The 26,488-nt window shown below is 37.6% G+C and overlaps 1 protein-coding gene across 2 annotated transcripts in view; it reads left to right on the top strand.

Annotated features, from left to right (window-relative positions):
* Positions 1-24,621, top strand: part of sfxn1 (sideroflexin 1) — a 45,654-nt gene extending 21,033 nt beyond the window's left edge. For both annotated transcript variants that reach the window (XM_052013961.1, XM_052013960.1), the window contains exons 4-11: positions 5,000-5,098; positions 5,373-5,448; positions 9,697-9,782; positions 10,809-10,936; positions 12,522-12,571; positions 13,923-13,972; positions 17,844-17,891; positions 23,647-24,621. In XM_052013961.1, the coding sequence (XP_051869921.1) occupies positions 5,000-5,098; positions 5,373-5,448; positions 9,697-9,782; positions 10,809-10,936; positions 12,522-12,571; positions 13,923-13,972; positions 17,844-17,891; positions 23,647-23,743 (634 nt within the window). In that variant the 3' untranslated portion in view covers positions 23,744-24,621. The remainder of the gene's footprint in view (positions 1-4,999; positions 5,099-5,372; positions 5,449-9,696; positions 9,783-10,808; positions 10,937-12,521; positions 12,572-13,922; positions 13,973-17,843; positions 17,892-23,646) is intronic.
* The last annotated feature ends 1,867 nt before the right edge of the window (positions 24,622-26,488 follow it).

Raw genomic sequence — 26,488 nt, 5'->3', positions numbered from 1 at the left:
GTGCACTTCTCTGCGCTATTGCCATTTAACCCCATTTTTGGGAAGGCATGTGATAACATGACAGACTCAGGAATCAGTTTTTCAACTCAATGATTCCTTTTCAATGCAAATTATATTATAACCCCTTTTAGTAACATCAAATTAAATGACCTATTTTGTTTAAGAAAATAATCATATGGTTAGAGTTACCATCTGCAGCCTCAAAATCTGTGCTGTTTGGAAATATTTGTTGCATTATTTGATGAGAAATTAGAGATTGCCTTACCCTAAAATATGCCTGAGTAATTTGGAGAATTATTAACTGTGGCAAAAAAAAGCCAATTAAATAATATGTACTTTTGGATTGTTTACATTAAGGTTTTTAAAAAGAAATGGGCTTTTACATTTCTTGGAAATTGTAGATAAATCCTATATATTCCTTTCCTGGAAAATCATGGAGGGTGATATCCCTGGGTAGTTTTTGTTTTAAATACTCATGAAATTCCCATAATGTTGTTCATATTAGTTTGCTGGAAATAGTTTGTGATGTATATTGTATAGTATATTTCCAATAGTGTCATTTTACAGTCAATGTTCTCTTTCGTTTTATGTTGGTTGCTGGATGTTTCTCTGCTCTTTGTTGGATTTTTCATTCTCCCTGCTCTGTTCTGTTGAGCGGCGGTCAGACACGATCGCAGAGCTGAGTGGCAGTAGCAAGCAAAGGAGAGATTTGACAATCAATAAGCTGCAGATGTTGGAAATGCTCACCACGTCAGACCACATATGTGGGAAGAGAAGCAGAGTTGACATTTCAGGTCAAAGACTCTTTGTGAGAACTCATGTTCTGACCTTGCGTCATCCATCTCACATCTATGAATCTGACATTTTCGTCACCTCGCCATCCTTGCCTTAAATCTTATTTGTAGTGTGGCCAAGCCAAACAGGACAAAGCAGATCCTACAATAGTAGTAGCAGGGTCACATGTTTGGGGAAGTTAAGGAGAACACCTGAAACTGTGTGTTTATGGTGTAAGACAGGACAATATAATGTCAGGGCAGTAAAGGACACTACCTAGAGGAAGGAACTGGAATCACAGCGCTACTTGGTGTCCATATCTAGGAATCCATTAGGTGGTTGAAGAAGAAATTATGAAGGAATTAGGTAAGCATATGAGATTGTGATTACAACTTGTGTTAAAGAATAAAGACCAGTATAGACTGGTTGACCCAACAGCCTTTTACTGTGTTTTTTCTTTCAGCGAAATTCCATTTCTGTGTTGCGATGAGTACTGAAAAGTATCTTGAGTAATGCACACAATCTACAGTGTAAAACTAATTCAGTGCAGGAGACAATAAGGTGCAAGGTCATAACGAGGTAGATTATGAGGGCAAGAGTCCATTTTATTGCACTGGGGAACTGTTCAATAGTCTTATAACAGCGGGAGAGAAGCTGTCCTTGAGCCTGGTGGTACATGCTTTTGGGCTTTTGTATTTTCTGCCTGATGGGAGGGAGGGGGGAGAAGAGAGAATGCCTGGGGTGGGTGTGGTCTATGGTTATGCTGCTGCTTTACAGAGGCAGCAAAAACTGTAGACAGAGTCCTTGGAGGGGAGGCTGGTTTCCATGATGTGCTAAGCTGTGTCTACAACTCTCTGCAGTTTTTTTTTTAACAGTCACAGGCAGGGCAAGCCATGATGCATCCAGATAGGATGCTTTCTATGGTGCATCAGTTAAAGATTGGTGAGGGTCAAAGGGGACATGCCAAATTTCTTCAGCCTCCTGAGGAAGTAGAGGCACTGGTGAGCTTTCTTGGCCATGGCGTCACTGTGGTTGGACCCGGACAGGCTATTGGCGATATTCACTCCTAGGAACTTAACTCTCAACCCTCTTGACCTCAGCACTGTTGATGTAGACAGGAGCATGGGCACCACCCCCCTTCCTGAAGTCAATGACCAGCTCTTTTGTTCTGCTGACATTCAGATAGTACTATCAAAGCGCATAGATTTCATAGATTCTAAAATTTGCTAAGCCCTTGTATTTTATAAAATAGTTCCTAAACTTGTGATTTAAAAATGTGTAATGATTCATATATACTCTTTACCTTACCAATTATAGAACTTGTCTGCTAAGCCAATTTAAAAACAAAGAATGCTGGTCAGGGACATCTGTGGAGAGAGGAAGGTAGGGTTAACGTGTCAGGTTTATGACCCATCATCAGAATCCAAGAAAAAAGAAGCCATCGCGGGAGTTATACTATCTACATGGGACAGGTAGGAATGGAATCGGGGCCAGGGAGAAGCAATTGAGTATGACTGAAAAGCCAGCCATTTTGAAAAACACAAAGAAGATATGGGAAGGGAGAGATTGGTACACAAAATATTACTGTTGACTTTGACCAGGTGGGTTGTTGAGAAAAAGATCAGAGTACCTCTTTTATTTCTCATTTGACACCACAAATGAGAGGAAAGCTTATAGATTTTGACAACGAAGTTTTCAAGAGCTTTAAAGAGGAACTTGGAGATTAGACTCTAATTGGAGGGTTTCAGGTTTTCATTTTAAAAAGGAGCATTTGCTTTGAAGGAAGCTATCAATGTCATTGCTTTCATACTTGCATTACAATCTTGCCAATCTCTCTGTAGTATTAGGCTGCAAGTGAGGCTGTGGTTGTGAAACAGAAAAAAACATGATAAATGTTTTGCAAGATTCCATTTTTTAAGAGGAAGTAATAAAATTATCAAAATCCTTTTGATTTGTTAAATATTGGCTTCTTGAAATATTGAAATGCTTCAAAATAAGCAAACTCTACCACATTGCTTCAAACAAAGCACAGACGTGCTAAACCAAGCTGCTGACCTTTTATAAGAACATAGGATATGGGAAGGGAGATATTGGTACACAAAATACACTACAGTGCTAGGGAGCTTTATGTACAATATGCTGTCTTCATCAGTGTTTTTTCTTACCTTTGTTGTTTTGTTGTATCTCAACTAGATTTGCATTATCCTAAAGTCTCTTTCGATTTTTCTATATACAGTGGCATGCAAAAGTGTGGGCACCCCTGGTCAAAATTTCTGTTACTGTGAATAGCTAAGTGAGTAAAAGATGACCTAATTTCCAAAAGGCATTAAGTTAAAGATGACATATTCCTTTAATATTTTAAGCAAGATTACTTTTTTTATTTCCATCTTTTACAGTTTCAAAATAACAAAAAAGGAAAAGGGCTTAAAGGAAAAGGGCTTGAAGCAAAAGTTTGGGCACCCTGCATGGTCAGTACTTAGTAACACCTCCTTTGGCAAGTATCACAGCTTGTAAATGCTTTCTGTAGCCAGCTAAGAGTCTTTCAATTCTTGTTTGGGGGATTTTTGCCCATTCTTCCTTGCAAAATGCTTCTAGTTCTGTGAGATTCTTGGGCCGTCTTGCATGCACTGCTCTTTAGAGGTCTATCCACAGATTTTCGATGACGTTTAGGTCAGGGGACTGTGAGGGCCATTGCAAAACCTTCAGCTTGTGTCTCTTGAGGTAGTCCATTGTGGTTTTTGAGGTGTGTTTAGGATAGTTATCCTGTTGTAGAAGCCATCCTCTTTTCATCTTCAGCTTTTTTTTTTACAGACATTGTGATGTTTGCTTCCAGAATTTGTTGGTATTTAATTGAATTAATTCTTCTCTCTACCAGTGAAATATTCCCCGTGCCACTGGCTGTAACACAAGCCCAAAGCATGATCGATCCACCCCCGTGCTTAACAGTTGGAGAGGTGTTCTTTTCGTGAGATTCTGCACCCTTTTTTCTCCAAACTTTCCTGCGTCCTAACCATAAAATTCAGTGTCAGAAGTTTGCAAAGGAACATCTAAACAAGCCTGATGCATTTTGGAAACAAGTCCTGTGGACTGATGAAGTGAAATAAAACTTTCTAGCTGCAATGAGCAAAGGTATGTTTGGAGAAAAAAGGGTGCAGGATTTCATGAAAAGAACACCTCTCCAACTGTTAAGCACGGGGTGGATCGATCATGCTTTGGGCTTGTGTTGCAGCCAGTGGCTCGGGGAACATTTCACTGGTAGAGGGAAGAATGAATTCAATTAAATACCAGCAAATTCTGGAAGCAAACACCACACCGTCTGTAAAAAAAAAAAAGCTGAAGATGAAAAGAGGATGACTTCTACAGCAGGATAACGATCCTAAACGCACCTCAAAATCCACAATGGACTACCTCAAGAGGCACAAGCTGAAGGTTTTGCCATGGCCCTCACAGTCCCCTGACCTGAACGTCATTGAAAATCTGTGGATAGACCTCAAAAGAACAGTGCATGCAAGACAGCCCAAGAATCCAACAGAACTAGAAGACTTTTACAAGGAAGAATGGGCAAAAATCCCCCAAACAAGAACTGAAAGACTCTTAGCTGGCTGCAGAAAGCATTTACAAGCTGTGATACTTGCCAAAGGGGGTGTTACTAAGTACTGACCATGCAGGGTGCCCAAACTTTTGCTTCAAGCCCTTTTTCCTTTTTTGTTATTTTGAAACTATAAAGGATGGAAATGAAAAAAGTAATCTTGCTTCAAATATTAAAGAAATGTGTCATCTTTAACTTAATGCCTTTTGGAAATCAGGTCATCTTTTACTCGCTTAGCTATTCACAGTAACAGAAATTTCGACTAGGGGTGCCCAAACTTTTGCATGCCACTGTATTTTCCCATCTTTCACTCCAAATCCTTTTCCAGGGTTTTATTTTGATTACAAAGCTTGTTCTTCCATCGTATTCTCTCGTGCAGTTTTCAGGCTTGAAAACATCCCATTTCTGCTTTAACTCATTTTCACTCTTGGTGTCTCCCAGCATTAAAGGCTTTGGCTATTCACATTGTTTGTCAAGCTTGTATCAATACTTCCACTTATTATGAATAGTGTAGAAAATATTGTAATCCTATTAAAATAGGTATCAAAAAATCTCCACATAATAAATGTTTCTAAACTATGGCAGTTACATTTACTGAGTATAGTAATAAAATGTTTTCACCCGATTTGATTTCAGGACTACTCCAGCAGTGGTATTCTGGCAGTGGATTAATCAATCCTTCAATGCTATTGTGAACTATACGAACAGAAGTGGAGATGCACCAATAACTGTAAGGTAAGTGATGGTGCATTCAGATTTACTTAAGTCATTGTCATAGATTTCAGTATTTAACTGTGTCTCAAATTATTGCTTTGGCTGGTTAAAATAAATAAGCAAAATGAGTCCTTTACATATTTATAGAAATTAATTTGTCGTGTAAGAAACAGTATTAATTTACTATTGCTAATGTTAAAAGTTAGTGCTTTGACAGCAGCTAATGGTGCTTAGGTTTACTATTTTAAGATTTCATTAAATTTTGTTCTTATTTTAATTCTTCTTTAAATTGCAGCCAGCTTGGTACAGCCTATGTCTCTGCTACAACAGGTGCAGTAGCAACAGCTCTTGGCCTTAATTCACTAACTAAGGTATCACTAACTTGGAAACGTGTATGTCCTATCCATTATTGGATATTGAAATGGTAGCAAGCACATGATGTTGATTTTATGAGGATAATAACTACAAATGGCCAGACATTAATTATCTGGGCACTTCTGATATCATCCTCAAGGAGAGTTAAAAATAAATGAATAAAAGATTTAACACTAGTATTCAAAATCATAATAAATTTTAAAGGGATAAGTCACTGGCTCAGGATATACGTATAAAACATTGGCTGGCTGATCACACCTAATATGATCCTGTGTTCACTTAGTGGTCTTCTTTTCTTCGGCAGTCCCTCAGGATCGAGGATGACTTGCTTCCAATCCAGTCCTGTGGGTTCTGAAGTGGCTGGTGAGGCCAATGTGGGAGCTGCAGACTCTGCCACAGGTGGGCTAGGAGGTGCTTGATGGTGCAAGAGGGTGCTAGGTAGTTTGGGATGTTATGCATTCTTTATACCATTCACGTCGGGCTTCTATATGTGGTCACTGAATGGACTTGAGGTTCTCAATGTCTTCATGAATACTTATCTTCCAATTTGAGTAGTCATGAACCAGGGATTCCCAGAAGTCAGTGGGAATGCTACATATTTCCAAGGAAGCTTTGAGAACATTATTGAAACGTTGCCTCTGTCTACCTACTAATCATTTGCTGTGACAAAGGTCAGAATAGTGTGTCTATGTTGGGAGTCTGACATTAGGTACACAATCAATGCAGCCTGACCATCAGAGCTGACTATGTGGGATTGTTGGCCTGGACGATGACTAAGACACTGGTTCTGTTAAAGGGTTCTGAGACAAATGATGAGGCCTTTGCGGGTCTGCAGATTTTGACACAGGCAGGGTAGGAAGCACTTGTTTAGATGGGCACATTGGTAGTTTAGGAAGTAGTGTGCTCCATCCTCCATTTACAGTGGGCTTGTGCTCCTAACACTAGGATTTGAGGTCCTCTAACAACTTGCCCTTGCTGTACAACACTATTCTCCAATAGCAATGGTCCATCAAAGCCTCTAGAAAGCATGGACCACCTTCTATATCTAGGAAGCCACTGCTCAGCGAAGGCAGACAACGGAGATGAAATTCATAATCCTCTCCAGTGTGCCAGCACAGCCTAGGCCAATGAGAAGGTGTTTGAAGATCAAGATTTCAAACGTGGTACAATGTTCATAGTCTACCAAACATGCTATTATGCTATCCTATGTTTCTAAGACTTGGAGTCCTTACCATGGACACCTGAAAACACTAGAAATGTATCGACAATGTCTCTGCAAAATCTTCCGGATCCACTGGCAGGATGAATGGTACAAGATCAGTTTCCTCTCCCAGGCCAACACCCCAACTATATACACCTAATAAACGTTCAGTCAGGTTTATGCAATATCATTTGCATTAGACATCTGAATTAGACACACTATTCCAAGTGAAGAAATTACCAGGTTGAAGATGTTCTCAAAGTCTCCTAGGGAAAAATTGCAATATTCCCATAGGCTCTTAGAAATCACTGGCTCATCACATTCAAACTGGAGAAGGACCATTCAGGATAACACTGAGCACCTCAAATGCAAGTGTCAGGAGCACACAGAAATTCAGTACAAAAAGGAGTCCAGCCTTTCCCAACTTATACCACCTACCTGTTTCATGTGTGCTAAAATCTGTGGATCACATGGTGGGCACATCAGTCACCTCGGAACACATAGAGCACAAGTGATGGCAATTCATCCAGGATCCTAAAGGGCTGCCTAGGTGTTCTACCAGTGGATGAGAAGGATTTTGTAGGGACAATATGAATGGTGTCCCTTTGGTGCTCAGAGGTCCTTGCTGCAGGTAGTCTATGTCTCAGAAGCCTAGAAAGTGAGTGGGGTGATAAAGATCACTGATATACAGGGCTTTATGCCACATTTGAGGTCTTGATCTGTGCTGGTGCACTGAAGACAATGGTGAATTAATTTATAAATGTCTGCCTTCGTTAAGAGGTGACTCCAAAGACATGGGAAGTAGTACAGGTTTTCCAGTGTCTTGTCCTGAACTTGATGACTGAAGTTGGGGTGATCTTGAGTCTGAACTGGAAATGATGCAGGTTGAACAGTTCCCCCTTTGTCCTGCAGAATAGCTTCACTTTAGTGTGAAGCTTGTGAGATGCATGATAGATGATGTCCTCGTTGTAAAGATGTGAATTTGTCTTAGTAGATAGTATGGTCGTGGAGAAATTAACAGATTAAAGTTCTGAAATCTTGTTGCAAAGGTTTGTGAATGGTCTTATCCAATTAAACAGCTACTAGAGGAAGCTGGCTTCTTGTATTTCCCCATTCTCAATGGCATGAGTGCAAGAGACAATGTTAAAGCATTTGAAACAATCTTCAGAGTGAAGTGCTAAGTGGATCCATCTCAGCCTCCACCTGTCACAGAATTCAGACTTTATGGAGTGAATGAAATAGACTAAAAGATGTTGAAAAACAGCTGAAAATATCCCATTTGTAATGAAGACTTGTACTCTACAATTGGATGTACCACAAACCAGGCTGTAGATATACAACTAAAACGTCGGAAGCTGCCTAACAATCCAAAAAATTATTCAAATATTTTCTATCCACAAAGGATGTATAAACCTATTCTATCCAATTTACCCTCTCCCTCTCACCCCCATCAGCTAATTTCAAGATTTAAGGTGACTATCCTTGACATTAAGCAAACATTTGATTGTGGTACCCTGGAGCCTCAGATAGTGAAGTGAAGTCATTGGTGCTGGGAGGAATACTTCTTCATTGATGAGTGTTGTACAAAGTACAAGGAGAGATTGGTGATAGTTAGAGATCCATCATCTCATTCACAGGTTATCATTGTATAAATTCCTGAGGGTGATGTCCAGGGCCAAATCAACCAGCTGCTTCATCATTGACCTTCCCTCCATGTCAGAAATAGGGCTATTCACTAATGATTGCATTCACCACTTCTCAGAAAATTAAGTAGTTTGTGCCTGCATGCTGTGAAATCTGGACACAGGCTAGAATTGCAAGTGACATACAAGTGCCAGCAACTACCATATCCACCACAAAGGAGTCCAGCTTCTCCCCATAATTTTCAAAGGCATTGCTGTCACTGAATCCTGAAAAGCATGCTTGTCACTTAACCAAAAGAAAGTCTGACCAGCCACATAAACGTTATGGCTACAAAAGCATATTAAAGGATGGTTACGATATAATAACTGACTCTCAAAAGTCTTTTCAGGTGGAATTCAGAAGCATTATGGGAATACTCTCCACTTGCTTGGATGAGAACCACTCCAACACCACTCAAGAAGTTTCAGTCAATCTAACAAAAGCAGTCTGCTTTATTGGTACCTAATCCTTCTGCTCTAAATATTAAAAACAACAGCTTAATCATTCACTTGCTCCCCCACTAAGATTCTGTGGCTGCAATAATGCACTGCATTAACTCTTCAACAACAGCTCCCAAGTCCATGATCTTTGCCACTTACAGGGAAAGAGGCAGCAAGTGCAATGGATACCACCTTTGTCAAGTTACCTTCCAAGCTGCACACCAGTTTGACTCGGGGGACTTCCTCCAGATTTCAACAATTCAAAGAAGCTGTACACCACTTTTATGAGAGTAGTTCCTGGATGGTCAATAAATATTAACGATGCCATGGATGACTTTTAGCCAGGAATGAATAATGGAAAAAATCTGCTTATTTACATTCTAAGCATATGAGCATCAATGCAAGAAAAAGTATTAAAGTAAAATCTATTCAATTCCTTTAGCTCTTTAAATTGTTTAAATCTACCTTTCCTTAATTTGAATATTTGAGACCTGGGTTAATTGGAATTAATGACAGCTGACAGAAGTCTATTGTGGTTTTACAGTTTAAGATAACCTAAATAAATACTAAAATCTGGGTATAATTTGGACGTCAGAATATTTAGTGCCATTGTGCAGCAAAACAAAATGTTGTTCACTCTTTCATCACTATTATTTGAAAATACAAAATGGAAAGACTCCAAATTCCCAGGGCTCTGGATATGATTCCTTTAGTAATTAATTTTTTATGTTTGGTAAGAAACTATTAATATGTGTAAGGGAAATTATTCGGGAGATGAAGATTTAGTCATTTAGTAACATTTATTTATATGTAGCAATTTTGAAACATTTACTTAGATGTAATTAATAAGGATTTAGAATGATACCTCTTGTAGATTTTCTTGTGAAGGAAATAATTAGGGATCCTTTTATTCCATGCAGCGTGTGACACCTCTAATAGGACGCTTTGTTCCATTTGCTGCAGTAGCTGCTGCCAACTGTATAAATATTCCTTTGATGAGACAGAGGTAAGGTTTTCAGTAGCTGTAAGCACACATTTAAAAATGAAATGATCCTATGGGTGGCACAGCATAATGCATCATTATAGTATTCAGTTTTGGCTTTGCTGCAGTGGGAGACATTTAGCACAGATGTTGCATTTCAATGAAATCATTGTGGACAATTCCTCTACCTTTAAGAAGAATGTAGCAGAATAATGGTAGCTGTCCTGTTGACTTTCCTTTTCATTAAAGGAACAATGAAAATTGAAGAAAATAACATAGACATCCTTGATACTGTAAAGGAATGTGAATGCTACATAAACTCTTAAGATCGGCATTTGTGTTTTGTAAATAATAATCTTTCCTTTGTTTAGAATGGACCTGTTTACTGGGAGGGAGGGACATCCATAGAGGATTTTTTGATTGAAGACATTTTTTAAATCGATGTTTGCCCTTTTTAAGCCTCCCATTGTTGGCTATGTGGAGGGAGTGCCAACAGTTTTAATCTTGTATTTCCCCTTTGTAAAAATAAAACTGACATCCTATTTATTGTGTAGTTTTATTTACCTTACAACACAAACAAAATGTTTTTCAGAAGAGTGTGATTTAAATTACTGAAAGCACTTTTCAGCACCTTGTTTATCATTGGTTGATTTACCAAAAGCCATCTTGGCCACACACTGAATATGGTGTATTTTTGAAGCAAGGATAAAGGTATAATGATGAGCAGTAAATTTTTTAAAATTAACTTTTTTTGAAAATTAAATCTTTTTGAAAAGTTATGTAAGTTTACATAGGTTTATATTGCTGAAAAGTAAGCTATTTCCAGTACATCAGGATATGGGTAATGGCTTGAGAGAGCACAGAAAAAGCATTCATCTAAACTTTCTTTATGTTTACATTGTATGCTCATAAGCATAAATGATAAACTAGCTACTGTGCTGCAAAACAAAATAAAGAAAGCTTTCTATGTGGAGAAAAATGTTGTTTTGCAGTTTGGAATACAGAGTTTAAACATTCTGGAAATAGCAATAATATATTTTTATTCCATAGAGAATTGAAACATGGAATACCAATAACAGATGAGAATGGCAACCGACTAGGAGAATCAACAAAAGCTGCTCAACAGGCTATTGTACAAGTAATCATCTCTAGGATTCTCATGGCTGCTCCTGGCATGGGTCAGTAGTACTAAAAGCAAATAGTTACAACAAGCTGACTTCTTGTACTCCGGTCAGCACATTTTTGTTCTGTTAGTTATTTGCACAATGTGTTGTGGCCATGAGGACTTGCATTTATATGAGACTGAAGCATACTTAGTGTTATTGTTTGTTATTTGAAACGTATACTTCACTTTTACTGTGAGTAAATGTCATGGTGACTTAACGCACTGATAAATGTGTATCAAGTCATGATTTGGAAGCTAATAGCATAATTCATTTCCAATTTGACTATAGGAACTTTTTAACCCAATTATTTTTTTGGTCTTGTTTGTTTTCATCTGGATTTTGTATTTACAGATGTTGGCTTGCCACTATATTTAGCAGACATTGATAGATTTAATAGTTGCTAATGGCTTTAAAGATACTGCAATTCAGGAGGTCAGCTTTGGGTGTCATTCAAACTCAAGTAAATTCTGTGGGCATATCCCACTGGTTCTGGTTGATAAACTAGTTTTAAAAATCTGATCTTGCATAAGATAGTAAAAATCTAGCAGTAGAGTCTATCCTCAACTATAACATAACAACTAATACCTTTTGTAATACCTTTTGAAAATAGCAAAATGTCACAAGGTACATCACAGGAGCATTATCAAATAAAGTTAACACTATGTACTTCTGGATTGTTGCCCTGAGATACCCTATAAATTCGGGGGGAGAAAAAGGAGGTAAAGGATGGTTTATCGGAGATGAGAATAAAACATACAGACCACCAAAGTAATTGGATGAGCATTAGTAGGAACCATTGAGTCAATCATAGCTCAGCGCCCAGCTCAACAAAGAATTAGGAAGAAAAGTTAATGCAATTCTAAATCTAAGCTTTGGAGAATTAACAAAGAAAAATACAGTGCTTGTTATTTTTCTTCCCATTATTTGCCATGTGTTCCTTTACTGAGCTTTAACCCCATTCTGAAAAGTTTATTTTTTTATTGTACCACATTCACCACTAGATTTGCATTAAAAACAAAAGAGACCAATTAAAGATAAATTAGAATCAATTAAAAATAGAAGAACAATTACTGATTCATCTTGATTAGGAAAGTTACCTCACTTGTACAGAATTACAAGGATGATTGGGGGTATGAAGAAACAAGTGGCAAAATTCCCATACAGTTTTTGGATTGCAGTTGTTCATTGTGAATGGTAATCTATCTACCCTTGACAGTCTTGAAGTACAGTATCAATTAAATACCTATACTAACATAGTTTTATGAGCTATTGTGATTCCTACCCATCTTAATAGTTGAATGTTAAGGCTACAAATGCCTCCAGCTGGTAAGTGAAAACTGGAAAACAAATGTTATCCTGACCATAGTATTACATTTCATAAATTTTTAACCAAAGGTTGTAAAATTCTATAAAATCAAATCATTTTATTTTTAGGGTGCCAAACAACTTGTTGTAAATGCCAACTGTACATTTTATTTGCAACCATTTTGTTGAATTTAAATCCAAAATAAGATTGAATCATATTGTTCCAAAAAGCTAATGCTGATTTTGTTTTAATTGTGAACAATGTAGTAAATGGGCTTTTTTTTATTTTTAGCTATACCTCCATTTATAATGAATACACTGGAAAGGAAAGCCTTTTTAAAAGTAAGTGTTTTGAGGTTGTCTTTTGAATTATTCATCATTCTACAATGTTCAGCAATATTCATTTTGCTGCTACTTTGAAAGAAACAACAATCAAGCTGTTTATTCAATACACGAGTGATTTTTTTATTCTTAAGATTAAATGAAATATTTTATGAACTAAAATTAAAAAGTTTCATAAGTTATCCATAGTGTGTACAATGTAGGTGAAACCATTTCCAAGAGAAATTTAAATTATTGGGACATTGTACAAAGGGAATATTTGAGCCTATAGCACATAAATACCTGTTCCTAACTTTCAAATCAAAAGAGAATAGAAATGTGCTTTACTAGCATAATAGTATTGAACGTTTGTGCAATGATGATATTCAATGCAGTGGATTAAATAAATATAATTGTGATTCTTGTTTTGCTAAGCTCTTAGTTGGTGGCCTTGTATCTGAAGGGAGAGATAAAAGCCTGTATTTTATTGATACAGATTATAATAAAACTATGGTGCATGATAAAGGAAATTCAAATCTCTGCACATTGACTTAATTCTACAGTCAGCTGGCACTGTGCCATCTTCTTTGGAGAAAGCATATCAGAAAGTAAAATAATGACTGTGGTGCACAGTGCCTATTATTTTCCAGGAATACTTTGTCTAGCAATTGAGGACTTCAGCTACAACTCGATAACGCAGACCTAGTTGATTTGAACATGGTGATTTTTCAATGAAAATTGCAATTATTTGAAGCAATAAATCTTCATAAATACTCCAAATTAAGTGTTTTATTATTCTCTTTACCTGATGAAATTACTTTCAAACCATTAGAGAATACTTTGTGAGAAGGCCAAAAGGATTATGCTTTCCTTGGCTTGCATGTGAGAAAGCCAAAGAATGCATGATCCTTTTGGCCTTCCATTTTCTTTCCTTTTATAAAAATCACTTCCAAGATGTGTCATTTGATATGTAAAATGTACATGATACAGATTTTATGAATCTGCCCCACTTGTGTAAATATTTAAACATGTACTGAGAATGATCATATACTGGATAAAATAGGCATCCATAGTCATGCTTGAAGAAGGAAACCGTTTCATAAGGGTAGGGGAGAACATTAGGAAGGAAAAGATTGAGTAAAAGTTTCAAAGAAAACTTTTCCCTTTGTCTGCCGTGGTATATTTACAATAATGTTTTAACTGACCAGTTCATTCAAAAATTATCTTACCATTGATGATTTAATGCTTGCTTCTGTCTGATCCTATGTCTACAGTGCAAAACTTAGCAACCTTGTTGATATTCTGTTAGAGGTAATTAAATACTTTTGCAGTCCTGGTATTTACAAGGTTGTTGTTCTTTTCATTTTTGTAGAGATTCCCATGGATGAGTGCACCAATTCAAGTGGGTTTGGTAGGAATCTGGTGAGTAGAAGAATTTTGAAATCTCCCTTAGCTGTAGTAGTTCTAAATTGATGGCAGATAAAGGTTAGTCCAATTAGTAGTTTTTAATGGAGGATTTCTATCTTGAATAAATTCATCACCAACCTAAAAGATAAAATAAACTTTGAACAGTAAGTTTTGTGTTAAATCGGTTTTGAAGTGAATCTTTTGGTTTGCTCCACTGCCCAGTCTTGCTGGGATTTCCCAGCATAATGCTAGGGAATTACCTCTTGGATTCTGTCTGGGATCCTATTAGTTTTAAGGAGAATTATAGGGTAATGATTTTGCTTTAGTTTATTGGTTTAACTTAATACTTTAAAAATAACAAAACTTCATTTTTAATAGGTTTTGTATGTCTCCAGATTCAAAGACTATTGAAAGCAATGCCAAATTTTACAATTGACAAAGCCCCACCCTCAGCTTTCCCAGAAGTCGCATTCCTGTTAAGAGCATACGAAGGCAGGGTATTCTTAGTATATCACCTGAAGTCCAGCTGCCTCCAGACCGTACTACTGGAGTCTGGGATGCAGGGGGTCATCAAAATAAGCCCTTTGCATCTATCTCAGGTAAATACTGGCATGGATACACCACTGGTAGTGATTCCAGGCAAGAGCAAATTGGGGAGCATGAGCCATTTTTTTGGGGACATAGGTGTTACCGGCAAGGCCAGCATTCATTGTTGTCCCCAGTTGGCCTTGATAAGGTGGTGGTTACCCATTTTCTTGAAACCCTACAATTTAGTTGAGTGGCTTGTTTCTGAAGACATTTAAGAGTCAACCATATTGCCACAGCTCGAGAGTTATGAGTTATGTGTGGCAGACTTCCTCCCTTGAAAGATGTTAGTGGATCCAGTAAATTTGTGTTCATCTTTACTAAGGCACGGTTTATTTTTAACAACGTATATTTAACTGAATTTAAATTCCATAGCTGCCATGATGAGATTTGGACTTGTATCTCTAGATTGTTAATCCAAGTCCATAAATTACTAGTCCAGTAATTTATTCACTGCTCCAGCACCATATTTCTCTATTTTTTGTTTTTCTTTGTGGTTTTCTTATTTATGAATAGCAATTAGAAAAAGAGGAAAAGTTTTTATTATAAAATCATAAATTATTATAATATTATGAAATGATGTTACGCAGAAGAAGGGGATTAATCTGAGCTGGAGGTAACCAATTCATCTCTCCCTGGCTGTTTCCCCAGATCCTTATTATTTTTCTCACTTTCACGTATTTGTTAAAATTTTCTTGAATCTTATTCTATCACCCTTTGTTAATGTATTTCGGATCACTATAACTTACTGCATTACATTTTTCTTCACTTGGCTTCTTGTTCCTTTGCCTGTTGCCCTCAGTCAGTCTTCTGCTTACCAACCCATCTATCACTGGAAACAATTTCTCCTTTCTTCTTGCCAAAATATTTAATGAATTTGAGCACCTCTTTCAAATCTTTATCATAACCTTCTCTGCTGTAATGAGAACACTAGTTACTTTGACCTGTCCTATATATCAGAAATTCCTCAACACTAGTACAACTCTAGAAAAGCACTCTGCGTACTTCCTAAATTATTAACCAAAATTGAACACAGTGCTTCATCTAAAGCCTAAGCAGTAAAAGCTTACCATAAATTTTTTGCTTTTGTATAATCCTCTGTTATTAAAGCAAAAGATCCTATATGCTCAAACAGCCTTCTCAACCTTTACTGCCACGTTTAAATATTTGTGCTTGATCCCTCTGGTTTTACTTGCTGATTAAAATTGAGCCAATTAGTTCATATTTATTCTTTTATCTTACCTAAATGTATTACCTCATTTACTGTTAAGTGTTCTGTGTGGATTTTTTTTGTTAAATCTGTCTTGAGTCTAAGTATTTCACTCTGTAGATTTATTATTAAAAAGCATTACAGAAGCTGAAGACTGCTCAAAATTGATGTTGTAAACACATATTAACATATTTTCATAGAATACTAACTAGATCAGAAGCTGGTTTCACAATAGTAAAGACTTGCCATGTGCTGCCAATATAACTAATTGATAATTAGTTTATTATTGTCACATGTACCGAGATATAGTGAAACGCTTTTGTTTGCATGCCATCCAGACAGATTATTTCATTCATTCATACATAGTAGAAAAGGTAAAAACAAAAATGCAGAATATAGTATTTACAATTACAGAGAGAGTGCAGGGAGACAAAGTGTAAGGGTCATGACGAGGTAGGTTGAGAGATCAAGAGTTCATACTTAGCGTATAAGAGGTATGTTCAAGAGTCTTATAACAGTGGGATGGAAGCTGTCCTTGAGCCTGGTGGTATGTGTTCTCAGGCTTTGATATCTTCCCAATGGGAACTAAATAACCTTACTATTCCTCTAAATAACTTGAGGGCACATGTTGTGTAAAATGTACTTTTATATCCCACAGACCAACAAGCTCACAGTTTTGATGCTTGCTTAGCCATTTTCAACTGGAATAGGATGGGAAAGGAGGTGATATAAGTGCACTTAACATTTCCAGCAAGGGCAAGCATGGAGGCTTTCCTCCCTCTTAGCCAGTATCATATCCCGAACTGAAAATTAAATAAAATGGGCTTCCATTGGATGTTTTTATTGTTGAATTCTTAAGTTGCCTAGCCCATATAAATGCTATTTCATGACTCTTCTTACAGGCACCCAGTTTCTTGACTATATTGTGGGACATTATTAAAGTTATTCCACACAACTTCTTCCCAACAACTCCACCCCACCAGCATGTTTCTGTTCCTTGTAATTTTTCTTCCTTCCATATCAATCCCACTTACTGATATTCTGAACAAGATCCTTCCTTAATAACATATTTATGCCATTCTTTCTGGCAGTGTTACTCTCTTTTCCATTTGGTTTCTGTCTTCAAAATATCAGGTACACTACAATATTTCTTCTTTAGCTTTAGTTAGCTCAAACTCCTTTACTGCATTTTGTGCCACTAACAAGCCTGTCGTCTTGTAAATGCTTCCAGTAAAAGGCCTTTACTATTGCCATTTTACAATTTTACCTCATAATTTGGTCTTTATTCATTAATGCATCATCACCAATAAACAGTCAATACTCTTGTGCTTCACGTTGTTTATTATTGCCCTGAACATTACACTGTTAAATGTCCTTGAATTGTTAAATTTATTGACTTCACCTTGCCTAAAACTTTTCCTGCACCTACCAACCCACCAATTGCTACTTCCAAACTCTCACCCTTCCATCCTGTTACCAGACCCACCATTCTAGTTTAAAGCCGTATTTGCATTGATTACATCTTGTTTTAAACAGAGCTCTTCCTAATGGAGTACTTCCCTCCTTTATCTAGTGTTTATGCCAGTATTCCAAAATTCAAAAACTTATTTCCCATATCCCATCCTTTGAGCAAGACATTCAACAGTCTCCTCAATTTGACCCTCTGCTGGTTTGTACAAAGCTCAAGTGACTATTATCTTTTAGATTCTGTTTCTTCTTCTACTCCACTGCTGATCTATCCTCTCTTGTGTTACATTGCCATTTGATGTACTACTCCCCATGCTGGACCAGCCTCCCATAAAATAGCAAAACAATTCTGACAAAGTTAGTATTAAAATATTAGCGATAAGTATTATTAGGTGTATATGTAAAGTCTTGCACCAATACTTAAAACATTCTTTGGTGAAGTTAAACAATGTTTGTTCAGAAATACAATTGTGATCAAAAATCTTAATTGAATTTTAAATTTTTCTTTCCTTGATAGCATTAATATTGGGCTATTTCAGATGCACTGTGCAAGAAATTTATGGTGGAAAACCTTTGATTTTTTTTTTTGTCCACTTTAATTTTTGCTGATCTTTCTTATTACAGCTTGGTATTTGCTACACCTCTTTGTTGTGCATTGTTTCCACAAAAAAGGTAAGAAACCAGTTCATGTGCATCATGCTTGGTAAGATTTTACATCTTAAGAATTTCTATGCATACTTTTATACTTGTATGAATGTTAAGAATTAAAGTTTGAGTCATACAGCATGGAAATAAACCTTTCAGCCCACTGACTCCGTGTTGATAGTGAAGCACCCATTTACACTAATCCCATAATTTATTCTCCCTACATTCCCATCAACGCTTCACAGATTCTACTACAGTAAAACTTCAATAATCCAGCACGTTCGGGACTTTAGTCCCGGACTAGTAGATTCGATTAATTCCCCAACACATTTTTACACAGTATTATAATAAACTTCATAGTGGAACCAAAAAGTTTCATGTAAGCATGGAAACGGAACATTGATCATTTTAAAGAGACTGTGGGAATTGGGGCCCCGGTGAGTCAGCTGCCGAACCGCTGGGATTTCTGAACAGTTGGTTAGGGGATTACATAAGTTTTACTGTACTTGCCTATACGTTAGGTGCACTTTACATTGCCCAATTAAATTACTAATCTGCATGTCTCAGTGACGTGGAAGCAAAATGAGTGTCCCCTTGCAGTCAGGTGGAGAATGGTTAGATCGCTGGAGCAGTGAGGCTGCTCTACTAGCTGCACCACTGTGTCACCTTTCCTTAGGTTCTGCTCCATTTTGCTTTACCTTTTGGCTTTCTGGTGAAACCATTCAAACGTTTCAGTGGTGATCTGTTTTGCTTTTCAGAATTATTAATACTCAACAAGCTGACTAAAATACACCTGAGAAGTATGGAACAAATTGATTAATGGATCAGTAAGATGGTGTGTAATCTTTGGAGCTAGGAAAGTGTCATTTAAGAATAGGGGAACACCGACCATAGCAACTGGTATTTATTAAACATAGATTGCACTCTGGAGTTCCAGATATGTAGAATTGTGCTGGCTGTGGCTGGCAGTTCCAAAGGGATCCACCAGCATTTAGCTGCTGCCAGGTAAGTAACTCCTAGACTTGCATCGACCCACTAAGTCAGGCACGAGCTGACTGACACAATTCGGTGTACCGATCATCTGGAATCAAACAGCGGAGCCCAGTTGTGCTGGGATTCCCTGGCACCATGCTGAGAAATTCTCCTTCACAATCTAGGCCAGACAGAGCTGGTGTAGGATAGAAATCACCATGCATTTTAATGAAAATTCCAGACTGGAGATTGAAGAAATAGTTAAAATAAATAGGTGTTTTGATGTGTTATTAATAACTTTTAAATGTCACTGAATATCATACATTTAAAAACTATTACAAAACCTTGAAGTGACAGGATGGAGAAGTTCCATTCCCAGCCTTGTCAAAGGTAGCAGTTCATTCTGGGAACAGGGCCTCCACTGGTTTCACCACCCAGTAGTGGGGTGTCAGCTTATATGCCCCTCCATATCCAGACCAGGCAAGTACAGTAGGCAGGGCCCTTGAGTAGCAAATCCAAACAGTGGCCTGAGTCCAGCTCGATTAGGCCCATTGTAGTGTTAATGTCATGAGATTAGTGGTCCAGAGATCCACCATGGAAACATGAGAAAATGAATTCAATATATTTTGCCATGAGTAGGCTGGTACCAGAGCAAATAAATGGAACCTGACACAGGTCCAATCTACACATAACTTCTGACCTGTATTTCACAGCTGATTCTAAATTTAGTTTTATTAAATTGGCTCCTTTTGACATTTGTGGCTTCTCCATTTTCTTTAATTCCAAATACAAGTGCCCTCATTATAAAGCCTTAATAGTTACTCTGTCAGGGGTAAGTGGATTCCACATGCATCACTTTAATGTGCAAAAATGTTTCACATTTATTATTAAATGACTCTTTTTATGATCCTACATTATAAAGTAACTACACTTCAAAAACAATTTCATAACTAATAACTGGGATCATGAGGTTGTGTAAAGATGCTAAATAAATGCAAGATCTTTCTATTTAAACTGCATCCCTTTGTTCTAAGTTCTATCCAGGAGGAGACAGTCATTCTTGTATATCCTGTAGATTTTCTTCATTGTTTTATGTACATCAGTCAGATTACCCTTAAAATTATCTTTAGCACAGATTCATCTACTGTCTTATTATTCATTTCTTCTATCCCATGTAATACCTGGCAAATTTTTAAGATGGGCCACCTCAGAGTTAACTATTACTTTTGATCGAGGCAAAGGAATCTCTTAATCTGATACATTGAAATTCTTTTCATCTCTACCTTTGCCGATTACCTCGAATTGTTCAGGTAAAGCCTTTAATTCATAGGGAGAATTGGCTTGCCTGTAGGAGTGACCTGAGATTTCAACCAGTCAAAAATACTGGAAGCAATAAATTTAGAAAGGTTAGAATCTCAACTCTGTAATTTCATTCTGTTTTAGTGTCACTTGTCAAAAAAAAATGTGACATAATGATGCCTAATTTGCTTTTTAGCCACGGCTGCCTTAATTTGCATGTCATGGCTCTATAAAAAGCATTTCTCCAACATTACTCTCCCTTTATTTCCAGTTTTAAAATTGTGGAAGTTATTTTCCTTATGTTAAATTACTGACCAGGAATTGACAATCTCACTATTTCAGTTGTGCCATATAACTATAAATATTCACAAATAATCTACTCCAAAGTTCAAATCCTGGCAGAACAATTCATCTGTACACTTCATGTCATGGCCCATATCTGAACATAAGGTCGGAATGCCAAATGAGAGTTGAGAGGCAGTATTTGACCAGGTGGTAAAGGAGATCAAAAGATAAACCCTCCAGATGCTGGAATCGTATATGATAGACAGATGGCAATGGTTGTCAAAGTCATCATAGCTCCAAGACATCACTGCAGGAATTCAGAATCAGATTTATTATCACTGACATATGACATGAACTTTGTTGTTTTGTGGCAGCAGTATAGTGCAGATACATAAAAATCTATAACTTACAAAAATAAATAGTGCATAAAAAAAGGAATAATGAGGTAGTGTTCATGGATTGTTCAGAAACCTGATGACTGAGGGGAAGAAGTTGTCCCTGAATCATTGAGTGTGGATCTTCAGGCTCCTGTACGTCCTCCTTGATGGTAGTAACGAGAAGAGGGCATGTCCCGAATGGTGAGGGTCCTTAAAGATAGATGCCGCCTTCTTGAGGCACCGCATCTTGAAGATATCTCGATGGTGGGGAGGGTTGTGTCTGTGATGGAGCTGGCTGAGTCTATAACCCTCTGCAGCCTTTTGCGATCCTGTGCATTGGAGCCTCCATACCAGCCTGTGATGCAACCAGTCAGAATGCTCTCCACCATACATCTATAGAAATTTGTAAGAGTCTTTGGTGACATACCAAATTTCCTCAAACTCCTAACAAAGTAGAGCTGCTGGCGTGCCACCTTTGTTATTGAACCAATGTGTTGGGCCCAGGATAGATAGAATGTAAATTATATTTTATAAATTGTGATAGAACCAATGTGTTGGGCCTCTGAGATGTTGACGGCCAGGAACCTGAAGCTGCTGACACTTTCTACCGCTGACCCCTCAAGTTGTGTGTTCTCCCAACTTCCCCTTCCTGAAGTTCCTTGATCTTGCTGACATTGAGTGTGAGGTTGTTGCAACACCACTCAACCAACTGATCTATCTCACCCCTGTAAGCCACCTCGTCACCATCTGAGATTCTGCCAACAACAGTGGTGTCGTTGGTGAATTTACAGATGACATTTGAGCTGTGCTTAGCCACACAGTCATGAGTGTAGAGAGAGTAGAGCAGTGGGCTAAGCATGCATCCTTGAGATGCGCCTGTGTTGACAGTCAGCAAGGAGGAGATGTTATTGCCGATCTGCACTGACTGTGGTTTCCAGATGAGGAAGTCCAGTTGTGGAGGGAGGTGCAGAGGCCCAGGTTTTGAAGCTTGGTTATTAGTACTGAGGGAATAATAGTGTTGAATGCTGAGCTGTAATCGATAGTCTTGTGGTTGTCTGTGCTCCAAAGCAGAGTGGAGAGGCAGTGAGATTCTCCTGAGTTCCTGAGGAAATATCCTCTTACAGTTATATCACTATTTAACAATACTTTTCTTCACCTATGACAAGATCAGATGGTGAAAAATTTATTGCTTTCACCACTCAGCTCCATATGCAAACTTTTGATAATAAAGCAGATCAAGTTAGCTATCTTCAAATCTGGATAAAGTCCAGGACTGAAATGCAATGGTATATTGTATATTTGTGTATTGTAAGTGTAAGGTAATAAGCATCTTGAGCAGGAGAAAGCCCAGTCTTGTCTCCCACCACGACAGTCTTAAATATCAACACCATGGTTGAGTCTAAGAGTTCCATAATAAAATAGCTCATTATCTGATTCATAAGTTTCTATACCATCTGCACTGTTCAAAGCAGAAAGGAATGCTTGTATGTGTCTCGGTAGATAGAACAGATAGCTTCAACACAGTAGTGGAGGAAATGAAATTATGCATGCTGAAGAGGGCAAATGTAGAAAAATCATGGCCAAAGTTATGGAGAAATTTGGAAAATTTTATTTTAAAATTAAAGCTTTACTCATGGGAGCCAACATAGGTCAACAGTACAAGGTTAGTGAATGAGCAAAACTTCAAGCAAACTAGGATACAAGCTGCAAAGTTTTGGATATCTTCAAATTTATGGAGACTAGAACTTGAGAGACTGGCCAGGAGTGCATTGAAATGAGAGTGGAGAAGCGAGATGGCCATCTCACCTCTCCACTCTCAGTCCTGATGCAGGATTTTGACCCAAAATGTTGACAGTTTCTTTCCTCCCACGGATGCTGCTCGACCAGCTGAGTTCCTCCAGCAGATTGTTTGTTGCTCCAGATCCCAGCATCTGCAGTCTCTTGTGTCTCCATCATGCACTGAAATGATCAGTTTTAGAAGTTACAAAAGCATGGATGAGGGTTTCAGTAACAAGGCTGAGGCAAGGGTGGAACTGGATGATATAGGGCTGGAAGTGTATCTTGAGATGGTATGGTTTTGTGATCATAAACTCATTCCAAGGTCAAATTCAACACAAAGGCTACAAATTGTCTTTTCAGCCTCTGTTACTATGCTGAGGCATGGTCGGCTGCTATGAATTGGTATTTGTGATGAGAACCAAAGAAAATGAATTTGATGTTGTCAGTGTATGGGTAGAGGAAATATATACTCATCCAGTGCTGGATTTTGGATAAGCAGTCTGACAGTCTGATATCAAGATAGGTGATAGTGCTAGTAGTCATGAAGTAGCATGGGTATTGTACAAGTGGAAGAAATTGTCAATGTTTTGGGTTGAAACCCTGCATCAGGACTGAGAGTGGAGAGGTGAGATGGCTATCTCGCCTCTCTACTCTCATTTCAATGCACTCCTGGCCAGTCTCAAGTTCTAGTCTTCATAAATTTGAAGATATCCAAAACTTTGCAGCTTGTGGAAGCTGATACTCTGCTTTTGGATGAGATTGCTGAAGGGTGGTAAATAAGAAAGAGGAAAGGACCAACGATGGGTTCTTCAGACAAGACTGACATAGTAGCATGAGAGTGAAGGGTACAAAGCACTTCAGATGATTCTCAGACTATAACTGGATAGATTTAAAAAAAAGAATCTGATTTGTTGTTCCAACTAGCTGAATGATGCAGGAAAGGGATTGAAGCAGGATGATGAATAATGTTAATGAAAATTACATACCTGGCTTTTCATTGATATTTAGACAATTTATGGGAATTATGTATTTTAACTGTCTTGAGATGCCTTTTATTTAATTTCTTACAGCTCTATGTCTGTGAGCCGTCTTGAGCACGATATTCAGGGTAAAGTTCGAGAGGCCAGTCCTGGAGTGGAATATGTTTACTTCAACAAAGGATTATAAAAGCACAAAATAATTGAAGAAAAACACCAAGCAATCCAGTTTGTAGTGAGTTCAATGTGACAGAACTTAAAAACTGTGTTTTTTTTGTCTTAACCCATTTGTACTTTTACATAGTTTTTTTCAGAAAGCTTATTTAATGATCTAAGAATACTAATCTAAGCTAATTATAGTTGATATTAGTTTCAGATAAGACAGTTTTAAAAAGGCAACGGTTTGTGCTGTCTGCATTTATGTAGTCTATTTCTAAAATAACTTATACTAATGTAAACCTCTGTCAGTCAACTGACACAGCACAAAACATTACTACATTGCTCATTTACGACATTCATCCTGTTAATGTTTGTACTGTGTTTATGGTTATAACAAGTGTTAACATTTGCTAATTAGATTAGAACAGAAAATAGATCTTGTGACTGTCAAGTGTTATGCAAATATAATTGTATTAGAAAGTTGGCATAAACATTTCACTTCAGATTTATGTTTCAGGGCTATATGTGAAAGGATCAGAAGGTAATTCTCCATTAGCTAAATTGTATGCTCTACCAGGTGAATAAAGTTTAAACTCCAGATTGAGCATAAAGGACTGAATACTTGAAATAATACAGAACTTGATAGCTATGATCAGAAGATGATAATGGTTTTAAAATTTATAATCTCATTGGCACGTGCAATAAAACTTCAATGTTGCTGTATAAGCACATTCTTAAAAATAATTTACATTCCTAGATATTTAATGCCTTCAGGATTTTTAAGATTAAGTCATGATTATGGTACAATTTTAATAGAAAAAGTATATTGTCTTTGCAATCTTTCAATCAATGAAAGTGTATTATTTAGATGAAACTGGAAAATAAAACCCAAATAAAGTGAAACTTCAAGAAAAGATAATACAGCTTCCCTGTGAAATTATTTGTCGAAACACACACGCTCAAGTAGTAATATTGCTATCATCTATTTACACAGAAGGAAAGTTTGATATGAAAATGAAATTACTGCAATTGTCTCTATCAAAATCTGTTTGGACTTGGCATTGCTGATGCATTAGGAGTGATTGGTTGCTTTTCATATCCTTGTTGATTGTGCATCAGCTATCCATTTGTTCAAGCACTAGAACACAGTAGTTTATTTGGAACAAACAACATTTTTCATGGTGGTCACTGGATTAACTATTATTTTCTTTCTATAGAATCTTTGCTGATCTCTAAATGAAGATGTTACTGAACTGTGTACAGCAGCTGATATTTTCATTGGTTGGTGAGAAGCCAATAGGAATGAAAGTCATTCAGAATTGTAGAATAAAATGGCAATTGCAGCCTCTTATCGATACTTGATAATCTATAACAGCTGAAACTTTGTGGCCTCTATCCTGTCCCACACAAAGTCATCCATGCTCATCATATCTTTTCTTGCTGATTTACATTAGTTTCCAGTTCCCAAAACCTCAAATTTAAGAGTCATTCTTGTGTTTTAATCATCTCGTGGTCTTCTCCATCTGATCTCTCTAACTTCTTCCCAACCTACAGTTTCTGAATTCATCGTTCAAATGGCTTGTGTATTCATCCTTGTCCCCATTCCCCAATGACGAGATGCAAATTTTTCTTGTGTGAAGAATGACCCCAGGTATGATTCTTAACTATTGAAACATGTTCCTTTTCACACAGCTGTACATCTCGTGCTAAGACTCTTATTAACACATAAATATGGTGTAATTTTGCCACTCAAATGCTTCAGCTACTGCTTATCAGCTCAAACTGTATTTTAGCAAGTCAGCATCTGGGGTATCATTAGCCATCCCAAAATAGTCAAAAGCTTAGATTCAAAAATAAAGAATGGGATGAGGGTTGTTGGGCAAAGACTTAGACACTGGCCTGTTATTTATGAACTTGGATCTGTGATTCAAATCCTATCCACAACTGAGTCTGGACAGCCATTAATCAAATTTGGAATGGACATGCACCCACAGCACAAACAGTCCTTAATCTCTCACTGCTCCAAAAGATTCCAATCAAGTTAAATGGCTGATAAAGAAATCTAACATCTCAGTTTGGTGAAGAGAAGTAACAGTTTCTGCAGAGAAGTATTGAGCTCTACCTTCAATACAATAATTCCAAGCAAGCTTGTCACCAAACTCCGAGACCTCTGTAACTGGATCCTTGACTTTCTAACAAACAGACCGCAATCAGTGAGGATAGGCAGCAAGACCTCCGGCACAATTATTCTCAACACTGGTTCCCCACAAGGCTGCGTCCTCAGCCCTCTACTCTACTCTACTCCCTATACACTCACGACTGTGTGGCCAGATTCTGCTCTAACTCCATCTACAAGTTTGCAGATGATACCACCATTGTAGGCCATATCTCAAACAGCGATGAGTTGGAGTACAGGAAGGAGATAGAGAGCTTAGTGGAATGGTGTCATGACAACAACCTTTCCCTCAATGTCAACAAAACAAAAGAGCTGGTCATTGACTTCAGGAAAGGGGGTGGTGTACATGCATCTGTCTACATCAATGGTGCTGAGGTCAAGAGGGTTGAGAGCTTCAAGTTCCTGGGAGTGAACATCACCAACAGCCTGTCCTGGTCAAATCATGTAGATGCCACGGCCAAGAAAGCTCACCAGCGCCTCTACTTCCTCAGGAGGCTAAAGAAATTTGGTTTGTCCCCTTTGACTCTCACCAACTTTTACCGATGCACCATAGAAAGCATCCTATCTGGATGTATCACAGCTTGGTACAGCAACTGCTCT

The sequence above is a fragment of the Pristis pectinata genome, chromosome 4, assembly GCF_009764475.1.
Source record: "Pristis pectinata isolate sPriPec2 chromosome 4, sPriPec2.1.pri, whole genome shotgun sequence".
Classification (NCBI taxonomy): Eukaryota; Metazoa; Chordata; class Chondrichthyes; order Rhinopristiformes; family Pristidae; genus Pristis; species Pristis pectinata.
Note: the sequence above shows the minus strand (reverse complement) of the source record. Positions and strands in the feature narration are given on the sequence as shown.